Below are 21,859 nucleotides of genomic sequence, written 5' to 3'. Positions count from 1 at the left end.
TTAGCAGCTCTTCCCATTCATTCAATCATTCCACCATTCAAGCGTCTCCAGAAGCAACCCAGCACGCGCCGTTGCGATTGCCAGGTACAACAGGGATTCATTCATTCACTCACTCCATGCAAGGGTCTGTGTGGCCACAAACCTCGTTCGCTCGCTCGCTCGCGCTTATTGTCTTTGCCAAGCTAAACCTTAAGCCTCTTACAACGCGAAACCAGTTAAAAGGGCCCAGAGAGAATGGAAAAGGAAGGAGGAGGCTGTGGTGGTGGTGCTGCTGCTTTGTCAGATGCGATTCAGCCTTGCATGGACCCTTGGAGTCTGGGCGTTTTTGACTTGTCGAATCGACGCGCTGTTTGTCGCCGAGTAAGGATGCGTGCTGCAGGCCGAAGAGTGGTGAATTAAGACTGGCTGGCTGGCTGGCTGGTGGTTGGGTTTTGGGTTTACCTATTCGGGGAGACGTGTGGAGATTAGGTCGTCGTTGCCGTCTAACACTGCTGCTGCTTTTTCCTCTGCTGTCCCAATACATGATCAACCAGCTTGCTCAGCGTCATCATCCCTTGCGACCACCTCCTCGCTGCTCTCCATGGCATCATCCAAAAAGGGGAAAAAAAGGAAATGGTCAATTGAAAAGAAACTCCCAGCTCCCACAAATCCGTCCTGGTAAAAAAAGAGACACTTGTGTCTACCCGTCACATCATCAGAACAAGAACAAAAGATCCGACTCATACTTTTGGTCCCCTGCCTTTCTTTCTCTACCACGCGCCACACCAAATCTTACACACGCCTCTGTTTGGCGCCTATTGCGCCTGCTCGGCAATGCTCTTCATGACCCACTTCTCCAGACCACCCAGCGCAATAATCTCCTGGACATTAGGCGGCAGCTCGCCGACGCGCTGGCTCCAGCTGTCGCCGCCAGGGCCCTCGGTGACGGTCACCTTGCTGCGGCGCACGTCCCATTCAAACATCCAGCCGGTGCGGCGGGTTGGCTCCTTGGTGTCGGCGGGGAACGCGGCGCGCAAGCGTTCGACCAGCTTGGGCACCTCGACGCCCATAAGCGCGTTGTTGATGCTGTTGCGACCGAAGATGTTGGCAAACGAGCCCGCCACCACGAGCGGAATGCCCTTGGCCAGGATGGCCGTTGCCGCTTGCTCGCGCGACGACCCGCAGCCGAAGTTGAAGCCCGACACCAGCACGTCGCCAGCTTTGGCGGTCGAGGCAAAGGTCTTGTCGTAGTTTTCCATGACCACTTCGGCCATCTTTTCCCGCGTCACGTCGTCTTGGTATGTGTATTTGCCCGGGTAGATGCCGTCCGTGTTGATGTTGTCGGCATCGCAGAAGACGATTTCGCCACGCACCACTTCAGGGAAGCCTGGCAGGATCTCGGTGAGGGATTCTGACGAGGACGACGAAGACGAGCTGTCTGTGGACGTCGAGGCACTGGACTCGGCGGCACCGATACTCTGCTCCGCAGAAGACACCATGGCGTCGGCCTGGGCAATGATTTGCTCGAGAGCGTCCTCAATCGTGTTGCCAATCAAGTCACCCTCGCCACGAACGACACCGGTCCATCCCTCAGGCGCTTTGAACCAGCCGGGGCCGGCAATTTTTCCAGTGAGCGCGCTGGCTGCAACAACCTCTGGGCTGGCCAAATACGCCTTGGCGTCTGTCGATCCCATGCGACCCTTGAAGTTGCGGTTGCTGGCACTGACGCCAACCTCGCCAGGCTCAAGCAGACCAGTCCCCAAACCGATGCAGGGACCGCAGCCGCTGGGCAAGGGCGTGGCGCCAGCTTGAAGCAGCGTGTCCCAGTCTCCAGCCTCTCTTGCGGCAGCTTCCTCGAGCGTTGATGCTGCGGCGATATAAAACTTGACGTGCTCGGGGATCTTGGGAACTTGGCCGTTGTTCCTCTTCGCGGCCTCGTTGAAAACGCGAGCGGCGGCAGCAATGTCGGAGCTGCGCGAGTTCGTGCAAGAGACGAGGTAAGCCTTGTTGACAGTAATGTCTTGAGCCTCGAGGTCGGGCAGAGGAGTTGCAACCTTGACCGAGTTGGGGCCAGACACGTAGGGAGTCAGCGTCGAGAGGTCGAGGAACAGCTTCTTGGCATAGGTCGCGGCCGGGTCGGCCACAGGAGCATTCTCAAACAGGTCATCCAGACGTTCGTGGTTGAAGCGGGAGAGGCGGTTGGTCTCGAGAATGTTGCCGTCGTTATACATGGTGGCTTCGGTGGCCTTGAAGCGCAGCCAGCCCTTGAGGGTCGAGTCCATGGGAAAGAGGCCGCTAAGAGCACCCCACTCGGTTGTCATGTTGGCAATGGCGAGACGGTCGTCAATGGGGAGACTGGCGAGGGTTTCCGGAGAGCCGGTAAATTCGATGGCGTGATTGAGCACATCGTCACTGTTGAACAGACCGCAGAGAGCAACGATAATGTCCTTGCCAGTGACACCACGGGGCAAGACTCCAGTCAAGGTGACCTTGGCAATGGGGGGAATCTGCCACCAAGTCTTGGTCGTTGCCCAGATGGAGGCAGCGTCTGTGCGGACGACGGGCGTGCCCAGACATCCAATGCCGCCATACATGTTGGTGTGACTGTCCGAGGCCACAGCCAAGGTGCCAGGGAACGCGTAGCCCTCCTCGACCATGATCTGGTGGCCAATGCCCCTGCCCGCCGGATAAAAGTCGACGCCCTGCTTTTTTGCAAACTCTTCGATTTGGCGGTACTTTTTCAAATTGGACTCGCTCTTGTTTTGAACGTCGTGGTCCAGCGTCATGACCGTCTGGCGGTTGTCGGCAATCTTGGTACCTCCAATGCCCATGAATTTGAGGGCCACGGGCCACGAGTTGTCGTGCGTCATGCAGTGGGCAGGGCGAATGGTGACATAGTCGCCCGACTTGACAAACTTGCCGTCGGGGAGGCCAACGGCATATTTTTGCACAATCTTCTCGGTCAAGGTCTGGGGAGTCTTGGGCGTTTGGAGGGTGGACAGGAGGGACGACGCGCCTGGGTCCTCGAGCTGCGAGTGAAAGACGTGCTCCTGCTTCTTGGAAGGTGTCGGGGAGCTGTATAACCGCGGGCGGTGGAACGATTGGGGCGTGCGGAGGACGAGACGACCGGCGGGCAGACTCGAGCGGAGCTACGGGGTCAGAGAGGAGTGGATGGGAGGCAATTGGAGCATACCAGGGCAGGCCGTCTGGCCAAGAGGCCGGCAGCGCGTAGGGACACGGCCATGGTTGGTGTTGTCTGCGGGAGTGAAGCGGGAGAGACGGCCTGGCCTGGCTTGGAACTCTTTGGCTTCCCCGGATTTTCGCTTAGCAATGGACGCCGCTTGACTGGCGCAATCCGATGCTTCTCGCGACCGTCGACTCTCCCAAAACGAGGCTCGACGCGACTCGTCCATGTCTGGCAACCCACAAGCTTCGACTCTTCTTCTCAAGAAGACTGCAAACGCCATGGATTGTCCTCGACCCGGCCGAAGTCGGCAACTTTCCAATGACTCACCAGCGGCCGAAATCTCGGACCTGTCGTCACTCCACTTCCCCGCCCTCATGGTACACATACTCTTCTTTCCAACACCACGACCCATTCTCTCCTTGAACCATTGTAAGACGCCAGAAGTCTGCTCGCCGTCCTCACAATGCCTTCTCGCTCCGAAATCCACTACTTTGGCGCCGGCCCCGCCCCGCTGCCCACCTCCGTTCTCGAGCGCGCCGCCTCCGTCCTGCTCAACTACGACAACCAGGGCATTGGTATTTGCGAAATCTCGCACCGCTCCGCTGCCGCTACCAAGATCTTGACCGATGCCAAGGCGGCTCTGGCGCAGCTCTACGACATTCCCGACGACTATGAGATTCTGTTCCTGCAGGGTGGCGGTAGCGGCGAGTTCAGCGCCGTCGTGTACAACCTGGTGGCTCGCTGGGTCGAGAAGCGGAGGCTGCGTGCCGTGGCCGACCTGGGCGAGGCCAAGGACGCCGAGGTGTTGGAGAGGTTGAAGGACGAGGTCCGCGACGAACTGAAGCTCGATTACCTCGTCACGGGCTCGTGGTCGCTCAAGGCGTCGCAAGAGGCAGCACGGCTAGTTGGCAAGGAGCACGTCAACGTTGCTGCCGACGCGCGCAAGGCCAATGAGGGCAAGTTTGGCAAGATCCCTTCCGAGGCCGAATGGACCCGCTCGACGCGCCCGGCGCTTACCTACTTTTGCGACAATGAGACGGTCGATGGTGTCGAGTTCCCCAAGTTCCCCTCCATCCTCGAGGGAGCGGAAGACGACACTCCAGTCGTCGCCGACATGTCATCCAATTTCATCTCGCGCGCCGTTGATGTGCGCAAGTACGGTGTCATCTTTGGTGGCGCCCAGAAGAATGTTGGCAACGCGGGCATCACCATCCTCATTGTCAAAAAGTCTCTCCTGACCCCCATGGCTGCTCCCACCCTCCTACAGCAGCTCAGTCTCCCCGTTGGTCCTATCGTGTTCGACTGGCCGACGATTGCCAAGAACAACTCGCTCTACAACACCCTGCCCATCTTCGACGTCTGGGTTGCTGGCCAGGTCATGCAGTCGCTGTTGGACACATTTGGCGCGCAAAAGATTGCCGGCCAGGAGAGTGTCGCCAACCAAAAGGCTGAGCTTCTGTACGGCGTGCTGGACGCGCACCCGTCCGTGTACCGCGTAGTTCCTGACAAGACTGCGCGTAGCCGTATGAACATTTGCTTCCGGGTGCATGGCGGCGACGACGCCCGCGAAAAGGAATTTTTGGCTGCGGCCGAGAAAAGGGGCCTCACTGGCTTGAAGGGCCACCGCAGCGTTGGCGGCATGAGAGCCAGCAACTGTAAGTACATCGCCGGAATCTGCAGGGACCGACCAAGCTGACCCTGCCCCTCAGACAATGCCGTTTCCCTCGAAGCGGCTCAAAAGCTGGCTCAGTTCTTGCAGGAGTATGCGTCCTAATAGAATGTGCATCCCAGCTCACGCACTCACCCGCCCTGCAGCGGGAGCAGTATCTGTCACCATAGCAGACGGACTGGACAGGGGCAGGGACGCGTGCAGCAGTGGTAGCAGGTAGTAGGATTTAGGGTACGGAGCGGGAGTGCCTCTTCATTAAAGTTGACGCTTACGAGTACAGCGGCGGTTGCTCCCGCGGGGTCACCCGTGCGTGCGTGCTAGCTGCGCCCGCTTCCTTAGAATCCTTTCCTTGTCGCAAACTTGTGGAGGGACGGACAGAGGGACGGCTCGTTCCTGTTCATTTTTTATCATCTTCTTCTCTGTGGAGCAAGTTTTTCCGAGGGGTCTTCAACATACGTGGCAGGGAAGAGAACCGAAGCAACGCAGCATCACTGAGAGCAATAATTGCTTCGGATATGGCGTTGTGAAAAAATGCAAGCTGGATCGTGGGCGAGATGATCCGCACGCAATCAAGTCTTGTTTCACTACACACATTCAACATGATCAGCACATCGACCACTACTCTCCATATCAAAAAGCCTCAATCATCCCTTTCGCTCTACGAAATCTCCCGTCTCGACTCAAGCTCTTTTTAACCAAAAAAACCAACCAAGGACCCATTCAATCGATCAAGCCACTCTACCACCCCTCCCCTCCCTTGGTGTACATAGTCCTCTGCCGCCCGCGCGCTATCCGTCAACATGCCATGACATGACCCTTCCTTTCACCCCTGCCGCCCATCAGGTACAATGACGAGCAGCGGTGTAGCCTTTCGCCCACAGCGGGCGCCCTTGCCACCCACTCGCATGTCCTCACTCCACTAGCAAGAAAACACGAAGAACAGGCGTTCACTGAGATAAGATGCAATGCGATGCGATGAAATCAAATCAGATGCGATCATGGTCTCAACTTTCCCGATATGATTTGGAAACAGCTGGTACAGGGATAAGCCAGGCTGCATGCGGTGCATAGTGTGGAGGGGCTCGCTTGCCTGCTTGGGGTGCGGGCGCGGGTGTGGCGGGGGCAGGGCAAGGCAGGGCAGGGCAGGGCAATGCGGGGACAAGGACAGGGACCACGTGTAGAGTTAGGGCGGGGGTGGAGTAGTTTGCCGACAATGCAGTGGGGAACGGGGGAGTGGGCGGGTCTCTTAGTATCGTGGCATGGAATCGAGGTAGGTGTGGTATGAGCCGGTCCGTTCAGGCACGGAGGAGGAAGACTTGGCGATGGATGCGGCGGCGGAACGGTACGGTACGGTACGGTGCGGGATGGATGGATGGATGGATGTGTGGATGTGTGGAGGCCTGGTGGAAGAACGAGTGAGGTAGATGAGTGAATGAGCGGATAGGTGGGCGACTCAGTTTGTGGTCTCCGTTGATTCACGGAGCGATGGAGTGCGTGCGGAGAGGAGAGGAGAGGAGAGGGGTGGAGGGGAGACTATTAGGTTAGGAGAGTAGAAAGGCCATGCATGACAAGGAGATGAGTGGGGAGGTGGATGGGAACATGACTGGTCTATGAAAGGGTAGGATATACTGAGAGGGGATAGGATGGGATGGCGTTGTGTTGTGCAAGGGGTAGGTGTGCCACAGTGGAAGGAGAACGTTTATGTTAGCTGTGTACAAGGCCGAAAGTGTTCAGAAGTCTCCGACGGATGATGACAACGACATGAACCAAGTCATCCAGCTCACATAGAGAGAAGCACTTCTCCTGTCCACGCGCCCCCCCTGGAGCGCACGCTCATGTGTTTAACTCACTCAAGCCTTGCTTGCTCATTCCTAGCCCAATCAGATAAAATACCGTGATTTAAGCTTGGTTGATCATGACTATTGCACTACATACGTAGTCGTACACAAACAACTCCCTCCTCTTGTCTTCTCTTCTTTCCGCGACCAACCCCCGGACAGCTACTCCTGACTCCTGCCCTCTGCTAGCTCTCCTCACGCGAGGCTGTCCGATCCAGCTGATTTCTCATCTCATCTACTGCGTGCGTGCGTATCAATCCCTGCCTGGCGCCGTGAATGCGAAGCGCAAGCAAACAAGAACGGAACAAAAAGAAATCGTCTTAACCTTGACCCCGGCACCCCACTACCACCACCACCACCACCACCACCACCCGCGCGAACGCAAATGAAGAGGGAGAAGGGAAACGAAAAAGAGGAAAAACAATGACAGCCGGCGAAGGGTATATATGCGAGCCAACCAGCAAACGCAACCACCATCCATCCATCACTCCATGCGTTCCTAGCCGTCCATTCACCACCAGCCCAGTCAGTCGATGAATCGTCTGTCTCCGTCTGTCTGTCCAATCCGAATACGAATAGTAATAAAAACGCCGTGTGTGCGCCACCCTCGTCATCAATGTCGTCCGGCTGACTCTTGCGGTCGAGGTCGTCGCTATCTGCCTTCCTGCCTGCCTGTCTGGCCGTCTGTATGCGGCCGTCGCGCCGTCCCGGCGCTGTGAGATCGGTCAATCGGTCGGTCGGGTGTGCTTTGACTCGTCTTGTCTCGTCCAGTCATCCACAGCGCTGCTGTGCTGAGCCCGCGATATTGCGAGTGACGCGTGAAGTAAATGGGATGATCGGCATCCGCTGCCTGCGCTCTGCACACCCCAAGTGTGAAATTTTCGCAAAGCGTTTGAGCCTTCAAGGTAGCTAGCTTAGCTCTTCCCATCGCGCCCAAACGTGCTACGCACCTTCGCCCACACGCTGCGCCATTCGCGCCGCACGACACTGCGCATGTGCTCGTTCCAGCCGTACGTGACGGCGTTGGCGAGGCCGACGTACTGCGTGCTGGCCGCCGCGACCGCCAGCCACCGCACGCGGTACCCCAGCGCCGCCTCGGTCAGCCGCGACGTGATGCCCGGGATCCACAACACAATGTACATGATGGGGTAGGCGTTGAGGAGCAGCATGCGGCGGACCTCGCGCTCGACGGCCGCGTTGCGCTGGCTCGTCTGCGTCGCCATGTACGCGTGGATGGACGTGGGCGAGTAGACGTCGGCCGGCGGTGGTGCCGCACTCGACGACGCGATCGACTCGGCCAGCGTCAGCGTTTGCGACGGCTTGTGCCGGATCGAGCTCGGCGCCAGCATGCCCGCGTACTCGAACGTCATGTCGAGCGACGGCGACGCCAGCGGCCGCGACGAGTCGTCCGTCGTCGGCCGGTGCAGCGACGTCATCATGTCTGGCGGGCTGCCGCTGCCGCTGGGCCGCAGCGTGCTGATGGAGCCGGCTTCCAGGTCGTCCCCCGACACGGTGGCCGCCGCGCCCGTGGGGTACGTGCGGTCCGACGAGCCGTCGGCGAAGAGGTCGGGCGTCGAGGGCGCGGTGAGGTAGCGGTCTTTGTTGGGGATGGTGAAGGACTCGTCGACTTCGGGGATGGCCGAGCACGTTTCCGGCCTGTATTCGACTCGCGACGGCTTGGCGAGGTCCAGTTCGAGCTCGAGCGGCTCGTTGGGGTGACTGAAGGGCATTGGCCGAGGAGAAGAATCCTGCGGCTGGACCGAGTCGGACATGACTTCCTGGAGCTCCTTGATGCCCTTGAAGTGGCGCCGTACGTAAGTGTAGATGTGCAGGTAGATGAAGGACGTGGACAAGATGATGGCCACCCTCCAGCCGTCGCCAAGGGCATACCGGAGGGCGACACGCTCTTTGGCAATCCAGCACCAATTACCGCCAATGGGTTGAACGGCGTCTAGACTGACGGCAGTGCTACCTGAAGCATTCGTCAGGGGGTCTGAAACGGAGCAAGGCAAAAAGGGTTGCAACACGTACTCGTGACCAAGGGGACTACCCAAACAGACGCGCAAATCAACACCTTGCTGACGACTGATGTCTCGGGGAGATAGGTCTTTCGAATGACGGTAAAAAGTGTGACCAAGGCGATGGCGAGAATCGAAAAGTCCGCGGCCTAAAGGTTGGCGTCAATAAAGCTCGGAATAAGGTTAAAGTGTCCGCACCTGTACAGTGAGATGGCCAATGTATCCGTTGGCATCGCATGCAAGACCTTTTTCGAGATCTCGGTGATGGCTGACAATGAACAGTCCGGAAATGGAATTGTTCAGCGAATTAACAAACTCTGCTCGCTCATTAGCCTCTCGTCCCCATCATGGCGCCGACGACTTACCTGCAACTGCAAGATTAAACACAAGAGCATGACGGAAAGAACGCTTTTGTTGCGAAAAAATCAGGTAAGACACAAGAACGGTAAACGTCGCAATAGTAGACAAAACGCTTCCAATCAACGCAGGTATGTTGACGGCCGAGTCATATCCCATCCCGAAGCATGAGGGCGGAGATTAGAGACGAGTACAATGGCCACGACGCATGCGACGTGGGCTGAGAATCCGGCATTGGTTGCAGAGACGGTGAGTGAGGAAGAGATGAGGTTAAAGATGGAGAGAGGCAAGTGTAGAGAGCGGTGGTAGGTAATGACTAAAACCCCTAGACACGACAAGGTCTGGGTAGATCGCCGTCCCGCAGCCCAAGGCATTGTTCCTTGTTATTGGGACAGCATGGCGGCGTGCGGGATCTTGGCCTGCGAGGTCACTAGGTGTCGACTAACGCGCGGCTTCAGGTGGCCGTCCGTCCATCGCTGCTCCGTCGCGCGGCAAGCCGAAAGTCCGTCCGCATTTCCAGGATCTTTCCTCTGTAGTTATGCGAGCTCCGATCTTATCTCGTACGCATTTGCGGACAAGTATTTAATGCTGCGCGTTCCTCTGTTTTTCACCAGGTGGGCGTCTTTTTTTGCCGACTGCATATGGCCGCAAACTGTCGCAGCACGTTTGCCACGCCTTTGGAGAAGTGTGCTCTGGTTCGAGTCCTTTACCTCGCTTCATGGTACACAGCTGTGGTCGTTTCTCCAAGTCTCAGTCTTGGTCATCGCTGGTGCAAACAATACAACAGCCAAAACAAACATCTCGATCCGCAACTATTCTTCTGACCTTCGTCTATCCATCCAGGCCGTCTCGAAATTGAAAGGGCCAAGCAAGCACGATGGCATCGTGCGAGGCCCTGGACTCGGCTCATTGCAATGTTTTCTGTCGCAAACGCTGTTTTTTATGAGCGGCGCCACAATAACTCTGGCACGATCCGCGCAGGGACTAGGCACCAAACAGCCTGGTCAAATTGTTCAGTCGCCGTACGTCGCGGTACCTACCGGTCTTGATCATCGCTTGGTGAAAGAAAAGAATGGACAGCATTGGGACGAAACACCTCGCGGACGGACTCGACCGACCGACCCGTCTCCGTGAGGCCCAAGTTTCCAGACAACAGCTGCGTCACAGCTTCAACAACGCACGCAAGCGATGGTGCTGGCTACGGGGCCTTTTGCTCCGAAACACCCATCTCAACCTCTTGGCGTCCCGCAGCAAGCGACCGATCTTGCGTCAAGACGCAAAGTGTCTCAGGCATGCGCCCAACCCGCATGCCTAGTTAGGCGCTTCAATTGCCTCTTTCGTCTCTCGGTACATTTAAAGACATGCGGCTTTTCGAGTTTCACTGCGGCAATTGTTAACCGTTGGCTTGGGGGCGGGTTAAGAAGGACGACAGACGCTATTGTCTAGAACGCGTCGACTGGTTCCAAGTGATTGTAGCTCTTCAGTTGGCGAGCTCGGAGAGATTCTTCGCCCAGCAGCCTTGTGCGTTCCGCTGCGCCGCGTCAGGGAAATAAGGTTGCGTTTCGGATACGGCCGAGGCAGCAAAAGCCACAGGGTGGTTATCGATGGGGGACCGGAGGATGAAGCCCTGGATTTGCACCGTTCGACAAGCGTCGATTTGGTTAGACTTAGTCGCTTTGTTCGAGTCTCAGGGCAAAACCGAGGGTTTCTGTTGTCGACGTGGCAGAGCAGCAGTCTTTACTTTTCGAACTAGCGAAAATGAAAAAGGTTAATTGAAACAATGACGTCAGTCGCCGCGGGAGGCGTCATGTTGCTGGCTTTGGGCGTTGACGTGAAGATGCGTCATTCTCCTTTAAAGAAGCCCAGTGCATGCACATTGCGTGCTCGAGCTGCTGTTCTCTCACAATTGCCTTGCCGATCTTGCCAAGGGGGAAACCCCCATGTATGCAATCCTGGATGGCTGAATACTCCCGGGAAGCTCACAATAGCAATGAAGATGGAGGCTGTTTCTGCAAAGCAAAATTTTCCAGCCCCTGACACGATGGAAATCTGTCCGGTGACGGTGTGCCAGATGTTGCAGTGTTGCTATCAGAGTTGGCTTTTCGGTGATAGTTACCTCGCGATGAGATTGAGTGTGGCACTCAAGACGAAGGCGGCATTTGGCTGGTGTTACTCTGATATGACTTGGAAACAGTTCTCAAACATCTTGCCAACTTCTGAACGATATTCCAGACCGCTCAGAGGTCCCAGATAACGGCAGCGGTAAAGTTCAGATATGGCCTGCAGCTATGAACAGGATCAAAAGACCGCAAAATTCGCCCGGAAGACTCGATAATGGCAGTGCCGAAGATGCTGAGACGACGTGGGAAGCTGTGATCAATCGGTTTGGCGAAAGTCGAATAGCATTGGTTGAAGCATGCTGGTAGACGGTTGGCGATAGGGCTGAGGCCTCGTGGAAAGACGTTGACTATCCCATGACGGCCGATTCTGGCAAATGGTGGTTGAAGTCATCGTCAGAGCCATATCATTAAAGTGGTGGTACAGTCTATACGAAAACATTTCTTGTCGGTTCAATTTTGGAATGTGGCACTATGGCTGTTCCGGTGGTGATCGTTCTGCCCCCAAATGGCCAAGTCGGCGTACAACCTCTGACGATTGCCACGGCGATTCTTTGGGGGCTGCATGGCTGTGCAATGGTCAGCGCTATTTCTTTGTGTACTTGATAAGAGCACAGCCTGCAAAACGACAGCTGGGAGAACAACCTCGTTTTTGCAACCTGCAAATTTGAACCAAGATGACGACTCACGATGACCCCACTCAGTTCCCTCAGTATTCAGCGCAGCTGGGCCTTTTTCCCGAATTCATTGCTCAGAAACAAGAGAAGCTTGACTTGAAAGAAAGCATCTCCTGGTCAGGAAGCGACGCCGTCGTCAAGACATTTGACGGCAGGAAGCTTCTTCAAATTGAAGGCAAAGCCATGTCACTCAGCTCCCGGAAGCATGTCAAAGACGCGCAAGGCAGAGACTTGTTCACCATCCGCAAACACCTCTGGAAGTGCCTGCCGAGCTACTATCTCGAAGATCCTTCAGGGAACAGGATCTGCGAGGTGAGCGGGAACTGGAGCTGTAAGTCTATAGACCCCCTCACTCGATTCCGCTGACCCGATGACCAGTCGCGAGTCAAAGAGCAACTTGCACCTTCGTCTCGATTGGCGGGAAATCAGAGACACTGTCGTTGAAGGGCCGGTGGACTCAGACTGGTGCAGAGATCAAGCACGAACCCACCGGCCAGACGGTAGCAAACATTACCAGGAGAATCAGCGCACGAGATCTGCTCGTCAACTCGCAGGCATACTGGCTGTTTGTGGCGCCGAACGTGGACATGGCGTTGATGGTAGCAATATGCGTTTGTCTGGACGACAGGAACACCAACAGCGCGTAAAATGTCGGGTCGGATGGCTGGTGGTGTCTGCGATGTCGGTTTGCTTTGAGTTTTTTGCTTTAGGGATACCGCGGGATGAAGGAGAAAACCGGAAGACAAGATGATCTCGTGAACAGGACGAAGAAAAGGGAGGCGAGGAGAGAAAGGAAAGTTGGCGAATGATTGAACTGAAACGTCATCACCGCCTTATCGATAGCAAAATGGGGCTCGTGCACTAGGAAGCTGTTCCATCGGCGTCAACCCTGCGTCTGCCCGAAAGTTCCCCATTATTCTCGCCCTCAACTCCACAGCCTCACCTCCACCTCCACCACCACCACCACCACCACCGTCCTGCGATCATTCTTCAAGCCTATGTCCACTCTCCACAGATGACCACCGGCACAATGCGGTGGATTGCCCCTCCTACGCGACTTATTCGCACACGCGCGTTCCGTGCCAAACTCTCGCATTCTGCCCCCGCCGCCGTCCACCACACCACCGTCCGTAGTTTTGCAAAAGTTCGGAACCCCGATGGCATCGAGGCGGGCGAATGGTTTAGCTCGTCAGGTCCCAGTCCACTGCCCGTAGAGCACAAGAGCGAGGGCGGTAAGCCACCGGACGAGCGGACACTGAAGCTGGGCAAGAGTAAGACAATTCCCTTCACAAAAAAGTCAGATGCTAACACAAGCTACTAGCAATACGCATTTTACACGAACGTTTACCCACGCTCCTCGCAAACCCTTTGCCCCAAGAAATCATATCTCCGCAAATCACCCTCCATCTATTTCCATCGACACACCCACACCTGCCTACCGTCAGTGGGCGCATAGCATACATGGCTGCCCTCTGGACCGCACCTGTCGCCTGGGGTCGAGTGCCCATTCTAGGCAATGTCCGCCTCGACATTACGTCTGAGCGCATGGTGCGCAACGGCGGTGGCGGCGCGCCTTCCAACTACCGGAGCGAAAAGCTCATTGTCAAGTGGAAGACGTGCGGCAAGACCAAGGGCAGAGGCGTTGGCGCGATATTCCGCGGCGTCGCAGGGATCGAGCAGATTGCCGACTTTTTGGGAGGCGCCGGCAAGGATGACGAGGAATTCCAGGGTCTCTTTATTTTCGAATTCGACGACGAGGGAAGAATCGTTACCCACACCATTGAGCATGTCGAGGAGAACGGCGACTGGGACAAGACGACGCGCTTCATCAGCGTCACGGACTGGCTGCTGGGCAAAGCTTGGGGCAAGAAGGAGTCCTCGGGACTGGCGTTGGGATGCTGCAGGACCGACTTTGACGATCGGAGGAGGCCTGCACAGAGGCAGACTTAGGCGGTCTATGGATGAATTGTACAAACAGTCTCGGGCGTTTGGAAACTGGGAAAGGCGGCGCAATGTACAGTACAGCATACATGGCGGGATCCACCCTGCGAGATGATACTCCAATCACGGCACAATACAGCTCTTCTCTACTCGGAGTGGCCGGGCTAGCGCCCGCATTTGGGCGAGTGACAGGCGCGGAGGACGGAAGAGGAGCGCTTGACGTGCGCTCGCCGGTGGCGCAAGCAGTCTGACAGCGTGACTATGCATCGAGTGGATGGACAGCAAAGAGGCGTAGGTGCGTTGAAGCGAGAGCGGGGCCAGACAATTTCCTGGCAACGGCGCACTGGCAACGAAGTCATCCGGCCCGCGACGCTGGGAGCAGCTCGCATTACCTCCTCGACCACCTGCGCCCGCCGCCATCATCATCATCATCATCATCATCATCAATCCACCCTTTTCGCCAACTTCCACCACGTCCTCTCTCTCCCCCCGTCGTCTTTTTGCGCGCTTTGCGTCTCTTCGCCTCGTCGTCGCCATCTCCCCTCCCTCCGCCTTGACCCTGACGGTCCTCGACCGGCCCGCCCGACCTCCTCCGCCTACCCTGGGCTGTTACCACCCACTTCCGACCCTGCGCAGGCTACCGCCACACAGCCTAGCGGAACAACATGGCCGACCCCTCTGGAAACATGGATTTGAGTGAGTCAAGACGTCGAGCCCATTGCCGCGTTGTGCAATGCTAACGGCTCCCAGACACGCCGCTCAACCTCACGCCCGAGGAGAAGCGCGTCTTTGGCGAGCTCTTCCGCCAAGCCGATACCGAGCAGATGGGCGTCGTCACTGGCGAGGTGGCCGTCAAGTTCTTTGAGCGCACGAAGCTCCCTCCGGCAGTCCTGGGAGAGGTACGCAGCCAGCGGGGGACTACCTCGGAGCCGAGCTTGGATGACATTCAGGAGCTGACCGCGACAAGATTTGGCAAATCGCAGACACGGAAAACAGAGGCCTCCTCACCTCATCGGGATTCTGTCAGGTCCTTCGTCTCATTGGTCATTACCAGGCAGGAAGACAGCCCAGCCCCGAGCTGGCCTTTCGACGTGAGTCTTTTACAATCGTACGGAGCTCTTCTGACGCCTTGTAGCTGGCCCCCTGCCCAAGTTCGAATCCTCAGCACCCCCGGGACCGCCCGCGCACTCTCCCATCACCCCGCAAATGAGCGGTCCCATCCGCGTCCCTCCTCTGACGCCAGACAAGGCCGCACAGTATGCGGGTCTGTTTGAAAAGTCCGGAGCTCAGAACGGCCTTTTGCCAGGTACTTACTCGAGACCATGTACGGATTGCAGTGCTGACTGCATACAGGAGAGATGGCCAAGACGATTTTCGAAAAGGCGAGGTTGCCAAACGAGACCCTCGGCCGCATTTGGGCGCTGGCCGACACGGAGCAGCGTGGCGCCCTGGGCGTCACCGAATTCATTATCGCCATGCACTTGATAGCATCTTACAGCAGCGGCCAGATGAAAGGCCTGCCATCATCTCTACCTGCTGGATTGTACGAGGCGGCGGCAAGACGCGCGCCTGCTTCGCGGCCACATGGACCTCCGGGACCCATTCCACGGCAGTTTAGTGGTGCTAGCCGCGGCGCAAGTCCAATGCCCGCGAGGCCTCCGTTTGTCACTCCTCCTCAATCAGCGCAGCAAACTGGAAACGACTGGGCGATAACACCGCAAGAAAAGGCTCAATACGATCAGCTATTCACCAAGGTCGACGCTGCAGGCTCTGGATTCATCACTGGAGAGCAGGCAGTTCTCTTCTTCAGCGACTCTGGTTTGCCCGAAGACGTGCTCGCTGCAATCTGGGACTTGGCCGATATCAACTCCGAGGGACGGCTGAACCGGGACGAGTTTGCCGTCGCCATGCACTTGATCCGCCAGCAGCGACCAAAACCTGGCGTCCAATATCTCCCGTCTGCACTCCCTCCGAATCTTGTGCCTCCTAGCATGCGTAGCCAGGCGAGGCCCGCGAACACCCAGCCAAGTGCGTTCGATAGCAGCGCGGCATTTGCTCAACCTCCTGCTGTTCAGGCTCAAAAGTCTGCGACGGAAGACTTGTTTGGTCTGGATGCCTTTTCTTCTCCGCCTGTCCAGCAGCAATCTACCGGTGGCTCTGGAAATTTCGGTGTCGCCAAAGACCCGTTCAGCAGTGGAGCAGCTTCTCCTGGATCCCCTTCACGGGTCACCTTCCAACCATCTCCGCAAAACCCGTCCAACATGTTCAAGCCTTTCGTGCCATCGTCGTCGTTCGGACAGACGCTCACTGCTCAGGGCACCGGAGGCTCTCAGGGACGCAGCCCACCGCCCCCACAGCAACCGTCCGCCATGGATGATTTGCTTGGAGACGAGCAAGGAGAGAGCAAAAAGATTTCTGATGACAGCGTTGAGTTGGGCAACATGTCGAACCAGATTAGCACACTGCGCAACCAGATGCAAGAGGTCAACAACAAGAAGACAACCACCGAGAACGACCTCAACAACACGGCTGCGCAGAAGCGCGACCTCGAGTCCCGTCTGTCGCAATTTAGGACGCAATTCGAGGCCGAGGTTCAAACTGTCAAGCAGCTAGAGGAGAAGCTCAACGCTTCGCGCAACGAGACGCGCAAGCTGCAGCAAGAGCTGGCCATGCTCGAGGGCAACTATCAAGATCTCCAGACGCAGCACCAGCAGGTTGCCACTGCTTTGAATGCCGACCAGCAAGAGAATGCCAGCCTTAAGGAGCGCATTCGGCAGACCAACGCGGAGATTGCCCAGCTGCGTCCCCAGCTTGACAAGATGCGGTCCGAGGCCCGACAGCAGAAGGGCATGGTCGCCATTAGCAAGAAGCAGCTTGCCACGAACGAGGGGGAGCGCGACAAGCTGAAGAATGAGATGAATGAATTGAGGAAGGAAGGGTCGCAAAGCCCGTCAGACGCTCGTCCTGGATCTGCAGCAGCTGCCGCCAGCCCTGCACCCTCCAACGCTTCTCACAACACTAACCCGTTCTTTAGGAGATCGCCAGCACCGCAGGCTGAAAACGCCATGTCTCCTTCTGGATTTTCTCGCGACAACGCCCAGGCCAGCTTTGACAATTTCTTTGGCCCTGCCCTTGGAAACCAATCCAGTGGACCGCCGCCGCCGCCAACTTCATTCTCCAAGGCCGAACCAAATGTCCCGGCCTTTTCCGCGCCGTCTGGTCAATCAGTGCAATCTTCGGAACCAGGTGTGCCTACCCCGTCCACGTCCCCGCCTCTCTCATCCTACCATGAGTCACCGCGCGCCGCCGAGCCCCCTGCGCCTCCCGAGTCTCGTCAATTCTCCTCCAGCATCCTGCCCATCCGCGAAGGAGGTGGCCGACAGGGCTCCTTCAGCTCTTCGGTCAAGGTCTCGGCGCCGGCGAGCAGGCATGGTGGCAATGGTAGTCAGACTCCGACTAACGTGCCGGGATCTTCAGCTTCCGCAGGTGAACCCAAGGCCCTCGACAGGACAGAAACGCAGCGTTCTGAACTCGGTCCCTCGCCCTTTCAGCGCTCGCTTTCCCCGGCCGTCAGCCACAGCAGCGACGCGGCCAGGTCCGCGGGCAACGAGGAGCGTAAGGCTACCTTTCAGTCTTTCGCTACCCCTGAAGCGGCTGACATGCCAGGCGCCTTTCCAGAAACGGCGACACCCATCCAGCCAGAGACGACGGGTCAGAGTCAGGCCAGCAAGAACAGCTTTGCGGCGTCGTTCAGCGGACCGTCCCGGACTGGCACGGCCAAGAGTGATTTCGATGCGGCCTTTGCTGGATTTGGATCGGGTCGCCAGTTCCAGGAGAAGCAGCACACGGGCTCTTCGTTGAACGGATCGGTCGACTCGGCGTCCAAGTTCAACAAGGAATTCCCTCCGATTGAGAACCTGGGCGTTGATGAGGACAGCGACTCTGCAAGTGAGCGCGGTTTCGAAGACGACTTTGCCCCGGCATCCCCGCAGCAAGCCCGCCAGGAGTCGAGGCCGGGCACGGCCACTGGTGCTGCGAATGAAGGTAAGGATGTTGACTTCTCTCGCAACGCTGGTGACCTGCCCACGCCGAGCGCGCAACAGCCTCCTCCGAGCTACGAGCAGACAACTGGCAGCCGCAGTGGCGCCAGGGGCTCTGGCCAGTTCCCTCCGGAGTTTGACGGGCTGCTGCCTTCGCGTCAGGATCCCACGGCTTCCCAACAGTCGTCTGAAAAGGCCTTTCCCTCGCCGACCCTTACCCAAGGCCAGACGTTGTTTGGCGGGTCGAGCGCTGCTGGGAAAGCACCGGCGGGGCAATTCCCCTCTGGCTCCAATGCTAACACGCCGTCCTCCTCTACAGTTCCTTCGGATGCTTACCACTCGGCTCAATCATACCCGTCGACCGAGAAGACGACATCTCCCGCCAACAACCACTCGCAGCTGGCGCAACAGCCGTCCAAGTCTGCCTTTGACGACGACTTTGACGCGGGCTTTGACGACCTTGCCGAGGCAAAGGATGCCGCTGGCAACCAGGAAGATGATGACATTTTCTCTCCGCAACACCAGGATGGCGCGGATGAGTTCAATCCCGTTTTTGACTCGCCGGCGGCCAGCAAGAGCAACACAGTCGCCAGCCAGGCCACGCCCACTCTCCCGAACCCGCCGAGCCAGAGGACTGGCGAGGATTCCTTCTCCGACTTTGAGCACCTCACGCAGAGCTTTGCAAGCTCCAAGCCGGCGGCTCAGAGCACTGCCGCGAGCGGTCACGACTGGGACGCCATCTTTAGCGGTCTTTCAGACAGCCAGCCAGCGCCAACCTCGGCGGCGCCACAAGAAGCTGCACCTTCGACTTCGGTCGACCAGAGCGCCAGCCTCGAGCCGCCAAAGAAGCCGGAGCTGGGCCGGGCGCTGAGCACGGGCACCGAGCACGACGACCCAATCTTGAAGAACCTGACTAGCATGGGGTACCCACGGGCAGAGGCATTGGCGGCGCTGGAAAAATACGATTACGACATCAACAAGGTACGTGGAAGACTCCGGCGTCGCAAGCGCATGGTTTTTAGCATGGCAGACTTGAAGATGGAACGAAAAGACATGTACGGAAATAGGAGGAAGCAAGATGATGATGATGACGACGACGACGACTACGACGGATGACGATGAACATAAAGACGGAGGGCTGATTTGTGTGTGTTGCGTATAGGCTGTGGAGTTCCTCTCGTCCAAGTCGCACGAGTAGCCGGACAGACAGACGTGGTGGATTGGTATGCCCGGGTCGTCCCGGCTGCATGGTTGACCGACACTATTCGACTCGCTCTACTCCTCGCTCCATTCACAACTCTGAACTAATTCCACTCTAATCACTGATCCCCCGGAACCTCTTGCAAGGATTCGGAGTACTGGTCTTCTGACCGCGACCTTTTCTTCTTGCAACTAATTTTTTTTTTTTTTTTTTCTTTTCTTTTCTTCAAGGGGATAAGTGCTTGGTGAGTCGAATCCCTGGGCCACGGGTGGCTGGCTTTGTATGTGAAGGTCGCAGTCGGACATCTGCTTCTCCCTCGTTTTAATTTTTATTTTTATTTTTTTTTCCCTTACCTGTGGTTGTCGCATGGGATGAACTGGTGGGGGCAGGGAAGGCTAATGAAGGAAGTGCATAGTCAGGGATGGGATCATGGGCTGCAGCAGCAAGCATTGTATAGCGGGTAGGGTGGCGCGATACAGTATTCAAATGTTGTTTCTTTCTGCTCCTCGGGCATGCTAAAGTAGGTCATTCAGGGGTGTGGAGGCAATGACGTATGCACTGTACTGTCAGCCTTGCCTACACATGCAGTCGTGGGTCCGTGCAGGAGCTTTCCCCGGACTCCACTCCCTGCTGGCTCGTTCCAACCGTTACCTCGGACATCCCCGCAGTGCAACACCACGCCGGACTTAACAATCGAGGATAGGTATATGTAGACTGAACCACGCTTTTCCCTCTTTTCCCCCAGTGCGTCAAACAAAAACTTGACCAATTCTCTGAAAAGCCACGACTACCATGGCGCAACCACCATCACCACCACCATCATCCTCCCCCTCCCCCTCCCCTCCAACACCACCCACCCCAGCCGCCGACCTCCCCCCACACCTTCCCATCTTCCTACACGACCTCGACACCTTCATATCAAGCACCATAACCCCCCTCCAAAACGCCTCCAACAACCCCCGCTTCTTCGACCACCGCCGCGAACCCTCGCGCACAGACTTCACCCGCAACGGCCTCCCAAACCCCGAATGGGAATCGCTCCTCGCACACGCGGTCCGCCTCGCCGACGCCGCCGGCTTCTGGCGCTACAGCCTCCCCTCGTCGCTCGGCGGCCGAGATGGTACTAATCTCGATATGGCCGTTATACGCGAACATCTGGCGGCTAAGGGACTGGGGCTTTTTAACGACTTGCAGAATGAGCATAGCGTTGTGGGGAATTTCCCGGATGTGGCGATGGTGTTGGCGTTTGGGACGGAGGAGCAGAGGGAGGCGTTGGTTGGGGGACGGTTGGCGGGGAAAGTGAGGGTGACGTTTGGGTTGACGGAGCCGGGGCATGGGAGTGATGCGACGTGGATGGAGACGCGGGCGTGGAGGGAGGCGGGCGAGGATGGGGTCGAGGGGTGGAGGGTGAAAGGGACGAAGATGTGGCAGACGGGTATGCATCGTGCCACGCATTGTCTCGTGTTTGCGCGCACGGCGGGGGAGAACGGGGACAAGGATGGGATCAGCTGCTTCATTGTCCCAGCCGACGCCGAGGGCGTTGTGATCGAGAGCTACGAGTGGTTGGTCCCCTCCCCATTTCACCCCCTAACCTCCCTCCTAACCCCAACCCACCCCCTTCTCACCACTCACGCACAAACAGGACGCTCAACATGCCAACCGACCACGCAACCGTCTCCTTTAACGTCTTCATCCCCCACTCCTCCCTCCTCGGGGCCCTCCACGCCGGCCTCCTCCTCGCCCAAGCCTTCGTCCACGAAAACCGCATCCGCCAAGCCGCCTCCTCTCTCGGCGCCGCATCCTACTGCCTCACACGCAGCCTGCAGCACGCACGGCACCGCGCGCCCTTCGGCGCCGCCCTCGGCACCAACCAAGCAATCTCCTTCCCGCTGGTGCGCACGCACGCCGAAATCCTAGCCCTGCGCCACCTGATCCGCGCCACGGCGCGGCGCATGGACGCGTGCGGCGGCGACTGGGCGCGCGTCGAGCGCGAGGTCGGTGCCGACGTCGCCGTTTGCAACGTGTGGGCCAATCGGCTCGTGTGTCGCGCGGCGGACGGCGCGATTCAGATCTTTGGCGCGCGCGGGTATAGCCGGCACGAACCGTTTGAGCATATTTGGCGGCATCATCGCAGGTATAGGATTACGGAGGGGGCGGAGCAGGTGCTCATGCGGAAGGTTGCGGGGAGGCTTTTGGGGTTGGGGAAGGGGAAGGGGGTAGGGGAGAAGGGGCAGAGAGAAGAGCTGAAGGACGAGGCCAAGGTGAAGACGGTCAAGGCCTTGTTGTAGTCGGGTGATTGAGGGGAGTGATTGGACGGTGTTTGGCTTCTCAGGAAACTTGTCAGCTGGACAGTTGAAAAAGTCTTGTCGCCCACCAACCACCACTCTCTGCGTCACGAGTTGGTCGAGTGTGTTGTTCCATTCGTTGCCCTCCTCCTGCGCCAAATTCTCATTTTCGTCCATTTCTCTTTCCCCAAATTTTTTTTTTTTTTTTTTCCGGCCGAAACCGCGTGTAATCCATCGACGCATCAATCAACTCAACTGGGCGCTTATCTTTCCGGCTCGGCTTTGATGCTAGCTCATTCATTGTAGGAGGAAGAGACGAGACGAGACGAGACGAAAAGAGGAAAGTTGCAGGCATGTACCCTCGAGCTTCAGCAGAGCCCTGACAACGAGTGTGAGTTAGTGCTGTGTGAGTCGAGTTACTAAATAGCTATACCGTTCTATCTATGTCTGACCCAGGGAGTACCATAGTGGTACTGGCCAGGTATTTTGTCTTTGGTTTAACAGGGTGTCAAAAAAAGTGACTGAGAAGGTCATTGAATTCGTTCTGTGC

The 21,859-nt window shown here is 57.4% G+C and overlaps 8 protein-coding genes across 8 annotated transcripts; 6 read left to right on the top strand and 2 right to left on the bottom strand.

Annotated features, from left to right (window-relative positions):
- Window positions 1-425: 425 nt before the first annotated feature.
- Window positions 426-3,370, bottom strand: IWZ02DRAFT_414642 (homoaconitase). The gene is made up of 2 exons (XM_066765763.1): window positions 3,173-3,370; window positions 426-3,128 (listed from the first exon to the last, which is right to left on the bottom strand). Exons 1-2 carry the CDS (start codon window positions 3,221-3,223, stop codon window positions 795-797), a joined length of 2,385 nt encoding a protein of 794 aa, XP_066625001.1. The 5' UTR covers window positions 3,224-3,370; the 3' UTR covers window positions 426-794.
- IWZ02DRAFT_170274 (pyridoxal phosphate-dependent transferase) lies at window positions 3,197-5,062 on the top strand. The gene is made up of 2 exons (XM_066762192.1): window positions 3,197-4,821; window positions 4,876-5,062. Exons 1-2 carry the CDS (start codon window positions 3,630-3,632, stop codon window positions 4,938-4,940), a joined length of 1,257 nt encoding a protein of 418 aa, XP_066625000.1. The 5' UTR covers window positions 3,197-3,629; the 3' UTR covers window positions 4,941-5,062.
- Window positions 5,063-7,437: 2,375 nt separating this feature from the next.
- Window positions 7,438-9,207, bottom strand: IWZ02DRAFT_513933 (G protein-coupled glucose receptor regulating Gpa2-domain-containing protein; the record flags this gene model as incomplete). The annotated part of the gene is made up of 4 exons (XM_066770596.1): window positions 7,438-8,666; window positions 8,705-8,840; window positions 8,890-9,008; window positions 9,057-9,207. 4 exons carry the CDS (start codon window positions 9,205-9,207, stop codon window positions 7,588-7,590), a joined length of 1,485 nt encoding a protein of 494 aa, XP_066624999.1. The 3' UTR covers window positions 7,438-7,587.
- Window positions 9,208-9,274: 67 nt separating this feature from the next.
- On the top strand, window positions 9,275-10,505 carry IWZ02DRAFT_170215 (uncharacterized protein). Its single transcript, XM_066762191.1, has one exon. The coding sequence runs from the start codon at window positions 9,361-9,363 to the stop codon at window positions 10,180-10,182; it is 822 nt and encodes a 273-aa protein (XP_066624998.1). The 5' UTR covers window positions 9,275-9,360; the 3' UTR covers window positions 10,183-10,505.
- A 1,221-nt stretch (window positions 10,506-11,726) lies between these two features.
- Window positions 11,727-12,728, top strand: IWZ02DRAFT_443718 (tubby C-terminal-like domain-containing protein). The gene is made up of 2 exons (XM_066767050.1): window positions 11,727-12,173; window positions 12,221-12,728. Exons 1-2 carry the CDS (start codon window positions 11,843-11,845, stop codon window positions 12,487-12,489), a joined length of 600 nt encoding a protein of 199 aa, XP_066624997.1. The 5' UTR covers window positions 11,727-11,842; the 3' UTR covers window positions 12,490-12,728.
- IWZ02DRAFT_443716 (uncharacterized protein) lies at window positions 12,729-13,938 on the top strand. Its single transcript, XM_066767049.1, has 2 exons — window positions 12,729-13,113; window positions 13,164-13,938. The coding sequence occupies exons 1-2, from the start codon at window positions 12,858-12,860 to the stop codon at window positions 13,790-13,792; spliced, it is 885 nt and encodes a 294-aa protein (XP_066624996.1). The 5' UTR covers window positions 12,729-12,857; the 3' UTR covers window positions 13,793-13,938.
- Window positions 13,939-14,206: 268 nt separating this feature from the next.
- IWZ02DRAFT_443709 (uncharacterized protein) lies at window positions 14,207-19,344 on the top strand. The gene is made up of 6 exons (XM_066767048.1): window positions 14,207-14,479; window positions 14,534-14,682; window positions 14,751-14,874; window positions 14,919-15,089; window positions 15,137-18,804; window positions 18,986-19,344. Exons 1-6 carry the CDS (start codon window positions 14,449-14,451, stop codon window positions 19,019-19,021), a joined length of 4,179 nt encoding a protein of 1,392 aa, XP_066624995.1. The 5' UTR covers window positions 14,207-14,448; the 3' UTR covers window positions 19,022-19,344.
- IWZ02DRAFT_396926 (acyl-CoA dehydrogenase/oxidase) lies at window positions 19,345-21,264 on the top strand (the record flags this gene model as incomplete). The annotated part of the gene is made up of 2 exons (XM_066765594.1): window positions 19,345-20,586; window positions 20,667-21,264. Coding segments are annotated over exons 1-2 (1,368 nt in total), but the record flags the coding sequence as incomplete, so codon positions are not given.
- Between the last annotated feature and the right edge of the window lie 595 nt (window positions 21,265-21,859).

The sequence above is a fragment of the Phyllosticta citriasiana genome (assembly GCF_038021145.1).
Source record: "Phyllosticta citriasiana strain CBS 120426 chromosome Unknown IWZ02scaffold_3, whole genome shotgun sequence".
In the NCBI taxonomy this organism is placed as follows: Eukaryota; Fungi; Ascomycota; class Dothideomycetes; order Botryosphaeriales; family Phyllostictaceae; genus Phyllosticta; species Phyllosticta citriasiana.
Note: the sequence above shows the minus strand (reverse complement) of the source record. Positions and strands in the feature narration are given on the sequence as shown.

Coding starts and splice junctions, on each gene's coding strand:
- IWZ02DRAFT_170274 (XM_066762192.1), top strand. CDS start 3,630: ATGCCTTCTCGCTCCGAAATCCACTACTTTGGCGCCGGCCCCGCCCCG. Junction 4,822..4,875: donor CGGCATGAGAGCCAGCAACT/GTAAGTACATCG, acceptor CCTGCCCCTCAG/ACAATGCCGTTTCCCTCGAA.
- IWZ02DRAFT_443716 (XM_066767049.1), top strand. CDS start 12,858: ATGACCACCGGCACAATGCGGTGGATTGCCCCTCCTACGCGACTTATT. Junction 13,114..13,163: donor GACACTGAAGCTGGGCAAGA/GTAAGACAATTC, acceptor ACAAGCTACTAG/CAATACGCATTTTACACGAA.
- IWZ02DRAFT_414642 (XM_066765763.1), bottom strand. CDS start 3,223: ATGGCCGTGTCCCTACGCGCTGCCGGCCTCTTGGCCAGACGGCCTGCC. Junction 3,129..3,172: donor TGGCCAGACGGCCTGCCCTG/GTATGCTCCAAT, acceptor CTGACCCCGTAG/CTCCGCTCGAGTCTGCCCGC.
- IWZ02DRAFT_443709 (XM_066767048.1), top strand. CDS start 14,449: ATGGCCGACCCCTCTGGAAACATGGATTTGA. Junction 14,683..14,750: donor CTCCGGCAGTCCTGGGAGAG/GTACGCAGCCAG, acceptor GACCGCGACAAG/ATTTGGCAAATCGCAGACAC. Junction 14,875..14,918: donor CCCCGAGCTGGCCTTTCGAC/GTGAGTCTTTTA, acceptor GACGCCTTGTAG/CTGGCCCCCTGCCCAAGTTC.
- IWZ02DRAFT_443718 (XM_066767050.1), top strand. CDS start 11,843: ATGACGACTCACGATGACCCCACTCAGTTCCCTCAGTATTCAGCGCAG. Junction 12,174..12,220: donor GGTGAGCGGGAACTGGAGCT/GTAAGTCTATAG, acceptor CCCGATGACCAG/TCGCGAGTCAAAGAGCAACT.
- IWZ02DRAFT_170215 (XM_066762191.1), top strand. CDS start 9,361: ATGACTAAAACCCCTAGACACGACAAGGTCTGGGTAGATCGCCGTCCC.